Source organism: Ambystoma mexicanum, chromosome 4q (assembly GCF_040938575.1).
Source record: "Ambystoma mexicanum isolate Mex_15411 chromosome 4q, UKY_AmexF1_1, whole genome shotgun sequence".
NCBI lineage: Eukaryota > Metazoa > Chordata > Amphibia > Caudata > Ambystomatidae > Ambystoma > Ambystoma mexicanum.
The window spans coordinates 952,236,522-952,250,977 of NC_090928.1; the positions used below are offsets into that span (position 1 = coordinate 952,236,522).

The window sequence follows — 14,456 nt, forward strand, 5'->3', positions numbered from 1 at the left end:
CTCGTATGTCTTGTTGGTAAAAAAGGCCACCAAAAATGGCGGGCCACTAGCTCCTGTAATTTGGTTATACCAATGTGCCCTGCTAGCAGCAAATAATGGCACGACTGTCTAGACTTGTCTGTACTTTATTTTTGTCCAAATGTACACCGGAGGGTGTTAAAAAGTACCCAAGGAATTCCACTGTGGTGTGGTGGAATTTGTATTTTTCCAACTTAGCAAAAATATGCTGCTCTCTCAACCATTGTTGCACGGCTCTGACATGCTTAATATGGCTTTGCTTATTTTGGGAATAGATGAGTATGTCATTGATGTAAATGACAGCAAAGATGTCGAGATATTCCCGTAGGGCTTCATCTCAAAAGTGCTGGAAGGCTGCAGGTGCATTGCAGAGGCTGAAGTGCATGATCTGATACTCGTAAATGCCAATTTGTGTCCGGAAGTCGGTTAGAGCATAGATGTGACTGCACGGTAGTACCGCGTCTGCTTCAAGGTCTCTGCGGCAGTCAAACGACCGATGAAGTGGGAGCATTTTTGCCGCTTTCTTTCTAAAGATGTCTCGATAATCATGATACTCTATGGGAAGGGCTCTGAGGTCGATGGTGTCTGATGGGTCGTTACCCTCGTCTCCATTACTATGGACTGCGTGGACTAATCCAATAGCATTTGGGGCTTCCCTCAAGCAACTACCTTGGCAGTACATCAATGTAAACTGAACAAGCCCTGTCAATTATACAATGCAAGGGTCATGTTTCTTGAGCCAGGGGAGACCCAATATGAACCCAAATTGTGGTTTTGCTATGAGATCAAAACGTATCTCCTCCCAGTGCTCCCTACCACATCGAAATGTTAACATCTGTCTACACTGGGTTATGGGACCTGATCACAACGGGGTGCCATCCACCGCTCTAACAGCTTGAGTCTTGACTTTGTTATGAAGGGGGACCCCTAGTTTGTCTATGGTGAAGGGGCCTCGTGTTGGGCCAATCTGCATGAGCTTGTCAACCCCCTTGTTATCCGGGAACGTATAACCCTAGATTGATCTAGCCAGGCGATCAGGCACATGTCGCCCGACTCTTGGCTTGTCTATGATCTAGATGTAAAGCCAGGTCGATCATGGCTGGGCCCTCCCTGGGCTATGGGTCGATCTGAGCAATAAGGTCCTCCAAGTCATCCCGAAGGCCTTGGTAAAATAACATTGTTTTCTCTCTGGGCCATTCTGCCTCTGGTACCAGATGGTTGAATTGCGTTACATACGTGACCAGTTCCTTGCCTCCCTGCCGGAGACTCAACATTTCTTTATACTTGCACATTGTTGCTGCTTGCCGCTTAAAGATTTTACCGAATTCCTTAAGGAATTTGTCCCACTCATACAGAACCCTGTCATCCCTCAGAACCAGGGGGTTTGCCCATGCCACAGCGTCACCACTTAAATACGATATAACAAAGGCTGTCCTAGCCTGTGCAGTTTTAAAGGCTGAGGCTTTCTTAAGGAAGTGTAGATGGCATTGCGTTAGGAAGGTCTGGTATTTTTGTGGTGTGGATCTCCAGTGTAGCGCTCAGGTGGGGCTAGGGGGACCGCAAGCTCAGGGTTTACTTGGACCTTGGACATGCACAGGGACTGGAGGGGGAGCTGATCTTGGCAAGGGGGCTGCTTGTGCTGTTAGATTACGGACCTGCACAGCTAAGGAAGCATAGTCCTGCTGTGTTACGGTGATCTCTGAATGCAATCTCTTCCATGGTGGGGTTGGGTCGTGCCACTCATGTGCCTCAAAACACGTGGGCTTGTTCTGTCAGGTTCCACAGCTCCTAGGCGCAGGAGTGGCACGAACCAACCACCCCCACTACTGTATCCGGGACCTGCAAGTCAGTGCTTACTCAGGGCTCCGGTACCCCAGCAGGGAACGCGGGTTAGGGACCGTTGGTTGGATAGGTAGGGGGAAACAGGGAAACCGGAAAGAGGGTTAGGGAGAGGATATGGAGAGGAAGAGGGTAGCAGGGCAAGGCATGACCATTGCGCACGCTTCCAGCGTGCATACAGTGTATTCCATTTATCATACACACATTCACACTAGTAGTTACATATCAAGTATACATTGCCCCTAGTCAGGACCTGAACATGATCACTGCAGAAACAAACAATACTCACAACACAGTACTGCACTTAGCTTAGGATCGTAGTCCCTCAGAGTGTCCCTTGTTGTATCTTTGGCAGGCTCGTGCTGTCTGGTGTTTTCGCAGTAGCAATTCAGTTTCTGCAAAAATGAGCTGCGATTAGTAACACATCAAGGATTGACGCGTGTAGCTTTTGGGCGTGCGCTACTATGTTGTTCTATGGCCGCATGTGGCTAATGTGCGCTACACTTTCTTTCTTGGCCGCACGTGTCTAGACATGTGTTTCATGGGGTTGAGCTGTAGCTGTAGCTGCAAAACGTAGGTTGGCATGCACTGCTTGGACTGCATGCGACTTAAGTTGTGAGTAGGCATGCGGGGCAGGTTGCTAATGGTGCGCATAATGCGTTTCCAAGGAGGTCTACATCACATGAGCCGCCTTGCTATGGAACGCGATGCGAGCTGCGCTGGTTAATGCTGTTATGGTTATGCGAAATGCAACTCTGCCGGGTACTTAGCTTGTCCGGAGGCAGGGGCCAGGAGTGGGTGGTACTGGGCCTTCTGCGCGACCCCCCTGCTCGCTAAGGCTTGTGAGGTTGCTTGTGGTACTTATCTGGAATACACAAGGGGCCAGTTGCTGGATCCGGTGGGCGTGGCCCCTCACAAGGAATTGGAATCAGGAGCTGCTCGCAGACACGTACTTTCAGGTTGAGGACTCGAGCACAAGCCCTGTAATTCTGTTGGCTCACATACACGCGCCACGCCTAACGTTGCTCTTTTTTGGTTCTGGGCCCAAGTGCTGCTGGGGGTTGTAGTCCTATAGGCGTGTCTCCTGCAAAAGGGGAAAGGAGCCCCCTATAAGGCCTGAGTACCTGCTGCAGAGTCCAATGGTGTTTTTGGAGTTCTGGCACAGCATTCTTGGGCAAACTGGCATGATGTATGCCATTTACTGTGTTTCCCTGGCCTCTGACCCTGGCACCCGGCGATCAAACCTATGTTGCTCCACGTCGTCTTGCTTCCAAGGCAAGCGCATTGCCCCTGAGTTATCCTCCCAAGACTTTTTAATGCTCAGCAGACATCCCCATCTCCAACCCTCTCACTACACCTCTCTCCTGGTCTGACCATGCTCTCCTGGTCTCTCTCCTGGATCTCTTAGGTCCCCCGACTAACCTCTTCCTGCACTGTCAGTTGCTGCTTTTGGTGCCACTTTCATTCCTACTCTTGCCACAGACTCCAACACTGACTCTGCCCGTGCTAATCTTCACCTCTCTATCACCAACACCCTTGGACATCCTTGCCCCTGTCATGAGGATCCGCATGAAGCCTGCCTCCAAGTGCAACACCTGGTAGGACTTCAACCTAGCCCCTCTGAAACGCAGGTGCAGAGGCGCTCAGCAGAAGTGGCGGGCATCAGGCACATCCTCTGACAGACTGGACTGCTGCCTGGTATACATCCGCTCGAAGAAGAGTGCCCATATGCACGCCTGCATCTCTGGGATCACTAACAACATGGGACAACTGTTTAAAATCTGCAAGGAACGTGCCAATCCTACTGCAGTCTCCACTTCTCCCTTGCTTTCCCTGACCTTCTGTACTTCACTGGCCTCCCACCTCTTAACCAAAACTCAGAACATCCTGTCATCACTCCCCTCTGCTACTCTCTCTCATCCCTTCCCAGCTCTCAGATCTCCCTTTGCCCCCTCCCCCATTCCCTTATACTCTCCTGTTTCTTTCCCATTGCACCGGATGAGGTTTCGAGACAAGTCCTCTCTATGAAAGTCTCCTCTAAACAGTTGTTCCCCTGCTCTTCCAGAACTTTTAAGGACAACATTTCCTCCCTTGCGCCAGCCTTGGTCGATTTCTGTAATCACTCCTTTGCCACTGGCTCCTTCCCGCTACCCCTCAAGCACTCCCTTGTGCATCCTCTTCTCAAAAAGCTGTTTGCCGACCCCTCCTGCACGGCTAACTACCGCCCTATCTCCATTACCCCCTTCCTGGGTAAACTCCTGGAGAAGGTGGTCATCTCCCAACTGATCCAACACACTGAATCTTTTGGTTTGCTCCACGACCACTGGTTTCAGAGCAGCCAGAGGCACGGAACCTGCTCTACTGAACACCTGTAATGACTTGCTCTCAAATCTCGATTCCGTTCTATCCTTCTGGATCTTTCCTCTGCCTGACAGTTTGGCTCCGTGACACCCTTTGCATCACAGGCCTGGCACTGGACTGGTTGACCTCTTTCCTCTCCGACCAACCTTCCCAGGTTCAAGTGGGCACTTTTCTCTCCTCTATCACACTCTCCACCTGCAGCGTCAATCAAGGCTCTATCCTCTCGCAGTGGCTCTTCAACATCTACCTTGTCCCTCTGGCACACCAGATATCCTTCTTCTCTCCTCACTTCCAGTGTTATATAGATGACAAACAGCTCTCCTTCAAGCTTCCCTGTACCTCCTCCTCTTCCTCCTCTCTCATCCGTGACTATCTTACTCCTATTCAGGCATGGTGTACCACCAATTATCTTTGCCTTAGTGCAAGTAAGATTGAGATCATTCTCATTGGGACTCCATCTCCCTCCTTCCCTCCTACCTTCTGGCCGCCCTCTATGAGTCCCCTCCCTCACACTCTTGTGAGTGAAAAAACCTTGGTGTCATCCTTGACTCCTCTCTCTCCTCGTCTCCTCACATCGTGGACCTTGCCAAGAAGGCCCACTATCAGCTGCATCTCCTCAGAGCCATTCTCCCTTTCCTCACCTTCACCCAGAAACTCAATGTCGCCAGAGTTGTGGTAATCTCTGGGCTGTACTACTGCAACAGCTTATTCCTCAATCTTCCTTTATCCTCCCTCCGCCCCTTCAACTAATCCACAATAGGACTGCAAGACTTAGCCTTGGCCTCAAGCCCAGGGACAGCATCTCTCCAGGAAGCAAATTTGAGTGGGTACCACAGGGTTATTGAATTTTTATGGTGTTCTTAAAGGACTCTGGTGTAAGGAGTCTCTTTTAGGAAGTTAGATCCTATGCACAGGAGCTGGCTGAAAAAGGCCTGGAGACACCCAAACCCAGAAAAACAGCAAGAGCAAAAGATTAGGTAAAATACCCAATCTCTCTCAGAGAGCGGCTGTATGATTGGGTATTTTACCTAATCTTTTGCTCTTACATCATCTCTCCAGGCCAAAAATCTCTCCACTGACTCCTGATTGCTGTTAGGATCATGTTCAAGGCCCTTTGCACCATCCACAAGACTTTCTGGGGCCTGGGACCCTGCTACATCCAGCTTTCTCTCCCTAAAATACCTCCCTGACAGAGCCCTTCGGTCTTCTAGCTCCAACTCTCTGCAGATCAGATGCTTCTCCAAGCCGAGAGTGGGGGTTAGATCTCTCTCCTTCACAGGAGCCCCCCTCTGGAATGGTCTCCCTGCCCATTTTATGCTTGAGCCGGATCGCCTTAAGTTCCGGAAGCTCCTCAAGACACTTCTTTTCTTTTCTTCCTTCCCTCTCCCCTGCTAACACCCCCATCTGCCGCAGTGACTGGCTGCCTGGTTCCCTCTGAGTTCTACAGGGCCCCAGGCCCTGCGCCTGTTGGCTGCCTCCCCGCACTTCGTATGTGGACCCTCTCCCCTATGGAATCCCTGGCACTTGTCCTCCTTCCATCCCTTAGCACTCGTGCCTAGCCCCTGTGGCCTTCCTCTCCAACCCCCCCCCGCTTCACTGCACTCTCTCCTCTTTACCCTGCACTTCCATTCCCACTATAGCGCTTCCCATATGCAGACTGGCACGCCCCCCTCTCCCTCTGACTTCTTGTTACTGCACTTGCACAATCCAAATATCACAAGGCCTAGTAGGACCATTATTGTTATCTACCCCCTTTGCACCCCACCCCTTGTTTTTGTCTTGTGGCTCCTTGAAACACCATTTGTTGTATAGGCAACATTACAAATATCCATTAAATAAATAAATAAATAAATAAATAATTAAATGAATAAATGTATAGGGCAATGGTCTTTGGACAGAAACACATTCTTTAAAACTGAAAAGGAGTTAATGGGCCTCAGTGCGAAGAGTTGTTAGGATTGTCTCAGAGCATAGTGGTTCTATCAGATGAAGAACATGTTTCCTACACAACAAAAGCAATGAACTATATGCTTAATTGGAAATTCATCTAATGAATAGTGTCTTGTCTGGCCTATTTTACTGTACTGCACTCCTCTTTATCCTCCACCTTTTTTCTTTCCTCCCCCTTCCAATTGACAACCCTTGCATGCACCTTTGTTTGCTTAAAGGGTAAAGCATAGAGCATAGAGCATTCATCGTATAATGAATCATCTGTGTTGGGCAACTACTAGCTGGGTTGATGAAATCTTGTTAGACTGTGTGCTGACCTTTTTCAATGAAATCACTTATATTCTGTGTAGTGTATGCTGAATGCCAATAAAATATTGAACAAACAAATAAGTAAAGATTTGGCTTTGAAACCACACTTAACTTCTTCTGCCATTCTCATTGTGTGTATTTGAATCCATCTTAACTCTTAAAGTTTTCAAATACCTCATTACCCCACTGGAAAATTGTGTAGCACACTGGATGTAAGATATACTGTGTACTTCTACATGGAAATAACTGTATGCTAGGCATTTAGGACAAACCCTTAAGCTCATTATGGTTTTTATCTAGAATTGTGCTGTACTTGCAATTTCTTGGGAATCATTTGCAGATGGTAGACCTTGCTCTATAATTCTACCAGGTTCAAAGTTGCCATTTCTGCTTTCGGAAAACACTTTAAATACTTGAGATATGCAGTGTTGATTCCTGGGATTCTCTTTATATATCTTTATAAACATAGTAGGCAAGGGTGGCTGGTGTTTAGGTGGTAAGAGGCAGCCATCACACAGTTGAATTTTGAAATTGAAAGGATGTTTTGGCATTTGAGAACATTCCACCCAAATAAATGGTGACCTCTTCATTTTCCACTTCCCAGTTTCTCTACACGCACATTCCTTCCAACCACCCAAGTATCATCAATCAAGAGGATAGTAGGTGAATCATTGAAACATCCCTCTCCCTAAGTGTCACAGCTCAGGTAAACTGCAGGGGTACGGTATATCAGAAACCTGCTCCTCCTTAAGCCTCCTTAAGCCTGTAGACGCAAGTGAATCACAGGGCTCTTAAAAATGGAGCCTCCTTTAGATTCAATGTTCAAGGAATTGTCAACAGATTTAAGGAAATTGGTTCCTTTTTGAGTCAAACTACTTAAGGGATAATGGGCCTCTTTACGGGGTTGCCGGTAAAACCCGCAGGTAGGTGGAGGGTTACCAGCAACCCTTTATCACTGTTTCTGCCACCTGACTTCCCGCTTTCACCGGGATATTATAGCAGGTGACGGAAACGGTAAATCCTCATTCCTGTAGAGCCCCATAGTTCTCCTTAGGAATGGGGTCACTGAAGCACCGGCACCGTTAGCAATGGTGCCGGTGCTTCAGTGAAAACACTACCGGTAGGGGCCTGAACTCCTGGCAGGTCAGGCCTGCCGGGAGGTCCATGCCCCTATCGGCATACTCTTAGTTTGGCAGTCCGGAAAGGGTAGCAGTATGTTGCTACCGGCACCCTTATTTCCGGACTACCAACCTCGGAAGGAGGCCCAATGAAAGGTATTAAAGAAACAGCCATCTCACATAGTTTCCCTACTCAAGGGATTGTCAGGGTATTTCAGGGAAAGGCCTTGAGCAGTGAGACCGTGGCGGGTAGGCACTGATTCTTTGTTCCCTCTGACAATAGCTTGCATGCACTCTGCAAGGAATTGTCAGGGGATCAAGGAATCAGCAACCCCCTACAACCTCTGTCTGACTGCTCAAAGGATTGTGAGTTGTATCAAGAAAACAGGTACTCAGTAGACTTATATTTATCAAGGATACAGACCACACATGATGATTGACACTTGGATGAAGAAAGCAACCACCTTTCAGCATTAATGTTCATGAAGTTCAGAGGTACAAGGGTGTCATGTGCTATTATAGGTACGAGAAAATTGACATATAACACACATTAAGCCATGGATATTATGGTAATTGTCATAGATCCGTATTAAATAGACCCTTTTCAAATCTGCTTGCCACTGCTAGGCTATAAGGCAAGTGAAGGAAAAGTGGAAGCAGCCCTCTCTCTGTCCCTCCTTGATCCAAGAGGATGTCTGGTGAATGAAAACCGCACTAGCTGTCTGATGGCTGCATACCCCCTGCTGTAGTGTTTGTTTTCTATTTGTGCAGGGATATGTTGATGTCTTCAGTACAAATGCTGTTAGTTTGGTGATTAGTGCCCAGTCCTCTAGCTGCGTGCATTTGCGAGAGGGGAGTCTTTGGAAACATTCAGTTTGCACAGCATTGAAGAGAGCATCACCAAAGTACTTTGAGTTCTCACATGGTCCTTTGTTTTCATTCTCCACTGTTTCCTGTTTCTTCCATGGCTCTTAAGGAAGCCAGTACCCTGTTTATACCAAGGTATTGCTACAACTGCCTTCAATCAGCTTTGTCATTTGGCAGGCATGTTTCCTCCAACTACTGCTCCTACCCCAACCGTTTGACTGATCAGTAACCAGCCTTGTTCTGCCTTAATTGCTGCAATGCCCTCTATCCTTGACTTCCTGCCTAGCCGCTGAACAATGTCCAAAATACAAAACAATCATGCATACCTTATTGGTGGCTGAGAGGCTCTGATCGCATTCCCTTGCACTGGCTCCCATTAAGAGTTGAATTTAAAATACTCCAAACCACAGCTCTTTACACAGGTGGTCTTCGGGTTGTGGTACCTCCACCATGCAAGTCTTGCCTACCAATACAACAGACTCCTAAGATCAGCTGCTCATAACCAACTGCTTGGACATAGCAAGTTACAAGCATAGCAGTGCAAGATGCTTTCATCACTAAGGACATGCATCTAGAACTCATTTCCTCTAAATTGTCTCCTTAAAACAACTTCAGTCACATTCTGAAAATACTTCAAAACCTTCCTATTGCTTTGTATGCCCTTCACGTCTCTGCTCCATGCAATCTTCCCTGTGCAAGTGCTCTGAAGCAGCTACAAGGAGGAAAGTAGCACAATACCATTAGAAAATATATAATTGTGTGGAAGGTAGATTGAGTACCTTACCACTGAAATCAACCGCTCATGATTAAGGGGCTTTTGGTGGCCTGTGCCATGTTTGTTTTAACAGATTTTGGACACCCACCATGTACTACTTTACAATACATTTTGCAAAGTGAAGCCTTGTACACGCTAAAGTTACATAGATATGTGGCAGCTGGCCGCATGGGATGTTTTCCCACATTTTGCTGCTGCAATTCTTTTAAGAAGGCCAGCTCATCAGGCTCCCTATCCCCACCCCACACAAATCCCCCCTTCTCCCACCTCAAACTCAACCCAGTAAAATCTAGTCAGTTGGCTATAGCCAGATGGGTAAATACCAGTTACACGTACCGTGTAACATTAGAACTCTAAGAACATTTCTATCTTTGGCCTGACTTCCCCTAGATAGAAAATGATACTCCACAAAAATACTATGGATGACGATTGGAGGAGTTCTCAGCAGGGGATGGGCATGGATTGAAACACATAATGTTGTCACATTTTGTTTAAAAATGTTTTATCCCCAATGTACCTTCCTGAGTATTTCAGAACCATTCAAGATTTATATGTCTCTAATAAAGGACTGAATTGGGATACATTTATTTAAAAAGAAAATCTTCATTTCTTTAACCAGGTAAAGATGGCCATTGTTCATCATCTGAAAGTGAAGATGAAGCAGTAGGTAAATACCAAGAAGCCTTGACACGGGTACATGGCTCAAAGCTACCAACAGACAAACAGGCAAATTATACATGGGAGACCAGACAGAAATATAGTCCCCTGTCCGCAGAGTATGATGGCTATAGCAGTGAAGCCTCAACGGATGAAGGTAGGTCAAGACATATATTTTCTTTCCTTTGTAAAAGATCAAACATGGTGAATTGCATAACTCATGACTGAAGCACGCGCCCTTAAAACCAGAGAAGAACATGTGATAAAATGCTTCAAATTTGTCAAACATTTGGGAAGGATACATGTCTCTCAAATGTGCTCACTTTGTATCTTTTCAACCCCAGTAATGCCAGACTCCTCTAGGAGGAGTTGCCCATACCCTCACCTTTATATAATGGTATTGGCAGGTCTTTTGCATGCATGGTAACATTGTGGCTGCCATACCTTTAAATTATTTGTAATTCTACGAATCTTCTGAGTGACTTTGTCCCGTTTTTGCATCTAAAATCTAAGATCCATCCCTCGGTTTAAAAGTTGAATTGATGTACATGGGGAGTGCGCAAACTACGTGCAATTTGTGTTTACCTGTGTCCCTAATGGTCTTCTGTAGACAAAGCCCTCTTCTTCATACTGTGAGGAACCAGGAATGAGGCACAGACACAGAAATTTAGGGTTGTGGCCATAAACTTTTATTGATAAAAGAAAAGGGATTTGGAAAATGCCTCACTGTCCCTAAACTACGAGGTGTTTTCCCTATCTCAAACAAAACTAAGGGTCTGTCGGATGTCAGAATGTCCAAAGTAAAATGTTCTGTATCTGAAATACTATTATGTCCCTTACATTCTAACAAAATGAACTCTAAGGTGAAAAGGGTAATGTATTTGACCTTGAGTGATGTATAAATGTTCAAAAAGGAAAATGCATAACTCCAACAGAGAAGTTTCAGAAGGATAGAATTCCATCTTCCAGAGAGTGGTTCCCTTCCCCTGGATTTCTCTTCACTCTGTTATATGTTCAGCGTTATCAGTTCTTTGAGTTTATCTTGATTGACAACACAACTGGTGCACAAAACAACTTGGCTCTTTGTCTTGATCTTGTTAGGATACCCGGTGTAATCTCCTGCCGGGTGTTCACTCCTCTATTCTTGTTCGACAATACAACTAGTACACAAAAAACATGGCAGTGAGTTTGTAACATGGTAGGATACCTGGGGTAATCCTTTGCCAAGTTTTCACTCCTCTTCTCTTTGGGTTTACACAGCCTTTTGCTAGTCCGGATATATCCTTCTCAGGACCCCTTTAGGTCATATATTTCTTATACATTGTTCAGTTTGTCCTTGCCTGGTGTGCTTCCCTGCCAGGGCCTTCTCACATGAACACTCTTGCCATTGCCTGGTGTACTCTCTTGCCAGGTCTTCCTTATATGCACACACTTGCAACTGCCTGGTATAATCTCATGCCAGGTCTTTCTTATATGAATGCACTTGCAACTGCCTGGTATACTCTCCGACCAGGGCTTTCTTAAATGCACACACTTGCAGCTTTAATTTGCCTGGGGTACCCCCCCTTCCAGGGCTTTTCTCATGTGACGCTGCACACACTTCCATACTTGATATCATTTTATGCTTCCTTTTTCTGATACTGTATCTACCTGGTATACTATCCTGCCAGTACCTTTCTTATATGTGTATTGAATACACTCACTGACTTGAAAGTCTCTCTTACATTTCTTCTTGTTTTCCCTTTTAACTGAACGCTCACATGTTTTCTCTCTTTCAAGTACGTTATTTGCTTACTTAAGTTATTCCCATGTGGGATGGCTGCCAATATGCCCCAGTGTCCCTGCGTCCGTTTCAGGGACTCACTGGCTCCCGCTGGCATACTTCATTCTTCCTGCGGCAAGACAGTGGTGGTGGTTTGGCATTTCTTACTGTCTCGCTGCCTTCATTCCTCGACTTTTTTGCATCTTGCTGTTCCTCTTGGGTTCCTATGCTTCGTGTCAAGCTTCGTTAACGTAAACGCTGCTGCTGAACACCTAAAAATGCCCAGGAGCCCTGCATTGGCTTCTAGCATTCCCGCAGTGTGTTCTCTCTCGTGGTCAGCCTTCCCCTTCTTCCTCCTTTAGCCAGGTCGCTCCACGGCACTCTCCGCAGACCCATCGCCTCTTGGTCCGCACCGACAGAAGCAGCTTTCTCCCTCTAGCACCGTGCCCCAGTCTACTGTTTGCAGCTGTTTAAATTTCCCAGCCAAAGATATGCGCTCACCACAACTAGAGCACAGCCTGTACTCCTGGTCTTTTTCACTCTGCATTACTCTGCAATCTTCCTCATCCCAGTATCCTTGCGGTTATGGGAATGGTAGTCCATTCTTGATGTTTTACATGTAAAGTCTTATTAAGTGTTCTTTAAGGGCAAGCCAGCTCTGGATGACTTGTACTTGTACTTGGAGTCTGAGAATGTGTTCTTATAAGTCTTAGAAGGTAAGTCAGACTTTGATGGCTTACATACAGATCTTGTTCACAGGTCTTCAGTACCCTTCCTAGGTGGATGAGAGGAGGCGTATGGATGGGATATCCTCAAGAGAGAAAGGGGAATACCATGCCTTGTCCGATAATGCCGTGATACTGTCCCAGAGGTTGTCTCCTGCATGTGATCCCCCTTCATATAGCTGCCCCCAGGGCCAGGATCAGGTAGCAGCTGCCGTCCCCTGGCCACATTCAGAGAGCTCACTGCCGGGAAAGAAGTGATGACCCCATCGGATTCATCACAATAATCTCTCCTCAGATGTTTTGTGGGAATTTTAGCAAACATGAAGTCGCTGCATGCCTTTGATGGACATTGTAACTGAAGGCTGCTCCTCCTTCCCATTTTCTTTTGTCAGTAATTTTTATTTCAGTGTCTCCCTGGCCGCAACTCTTGCAAAACTCTGATACCTGACCCTGTGTTCTGGTCTAGGAGTGGGTTAATCCATGATAGGTGCTTTTTGATGTTTGGGAAATGCACTCATTCACATTTCCCGCTACCATATAAAATGATATGTCTGGGAAGGCTATTCAGTATCCTCTTAGAACTCTCCATTTAGGAAATTGGCATTTATATCACCCCAGAAGACTTTCAGGATCTCTACAAGGAAACCTTGCAGAAAAGAGTGGTGATTCTTTTTTTTTCTTTTTCTTTTTTAAACTTGTTTGTTACTTGTATGAAGTGAAAGGTTTATACTTTTGGCTAAACCATAACACTTAAAAAGAGTGGTGATTCTAACTTGACATCCGAGCCCACCCCAGAGAAACTTTAAACTGAAAGACAAGCTGTTCACCTGCCCAGCTATACTGACACACTTAGAAAAACATGCGCAGGTCTGCTTGGAGAAGACTTACTGGTTTTGTCACAGCCTAACCAGTTAGGAGTGGCAAACCATGTTTGTTTTTCTCAGCTGTGGGAAACCTACCACTGTCACTCTTTTTTTAAAGACGTTATTTATCACATTAACATTACAAGAAAGATCCAAAAACAAAATAAAATCAAACAAAGAAAACACCAAAAAATGTTCTTAAAAGTCACACGTGAGGAGGCTTTATTTAGTGCATGGACCTAATTTTTGTCCCCATCCGACTCTGCTCATTGTGTATTGAGAATAGGGGGGGGGGGGGATATAGCTTTAAATGTAAAAGTAAGTGGAAAGGCACAGATGGAGAAGAGAGGAAGGGTAGAGCCAAGAAAGGGGATTGCAGTATGAGCACAGAGAGAATAGAGAAAGGTTCACTTACTTTAAGGATTAGTTTATTCCCTGAGGGGCAACCCTCTTTCAAACCCAACACCTGGCGACGAAGGAGAGGAAGGTCCCACGCCACAGCATTCATCTGCAGAGTGGCGGCTCACTGGCACCCGCTGCGATCGCTCCACTCAGATTCAGCACCACTCCGGCACGTCCTGTGTTCCGGCCCTCGAGCCCCGGTTCCACGGGCATGCCTACCCTTGTGCCCCTCCCTCTCCTTCGGGGATGTCCGGTGCGGCATCCAGCCCTCCGCGTCTCCTGGTCCTACTGCGGTGGCTGCCCATGAGCTCATCTTGCTATGGTGCAGGCATCCAGTGCATACTGCAGTGTACCTCCAATTGTGCCCTTAACGTCTTCTGCTCCTAAGGCGACGGGTGGGGGGAGGGGGGGCAGAGCATCTTGCGGAACACCTGGGCACCACCAATACAACAGCAGCTACAGCCTACACAGCACAAAGGAAAAAAAGAAAGAGAAAAGAAGAAGTTGGGACAGCAAAGACTCTTGAGAGGAGATATCCAGCACTACGTCAAGAGAGCTTTACAACTACATACAGTTCAGCTGACCGGAAAAGATGACATACAGCAAGGGAAGCCCAGCTCCTCCATCCTACCACGTAGCCCTATCCTACTCAAGTTCAACTGTATATATCACAGTGCTGTCATGAAAGCACCAGCTAAACTCACCCAAGACTTCCCAGGCCTGAACGCATCACCAACCTCACCATACTCTCCTCCACAGGACCCACACCCACGCCACGAGCAGCAGCAGCACAATGGAAGACGAGCAAGG

General features: G+C 46.7%; 1 protein-coding gene across 5 annotated transcripts in view; it reads left to right on the forward strand.

The window, feature by feature from the left end:
* Window positions 1–14,456, forward strand: part of SYT14 (synaptotagmin 14) — a 1,343,600-nt gene that overhangs the window by 727,231 nt on the left and 601,913 nt on the right. For all 5 annotated transcript variants that reach the window (XM_069608509.1, XM_069608511.1, XM_069608510.1 and 2 more), the window contains one exon: window positions 9,857–10,051. In XM_069608509.1, the coding sequence (XP_069464610.1) occupies window positions 9,857–10,051 (195 nt within the window). The remainder of the gene's footprint in view (window positions 1–9,856; window positions 10,052–14,456) is intronic.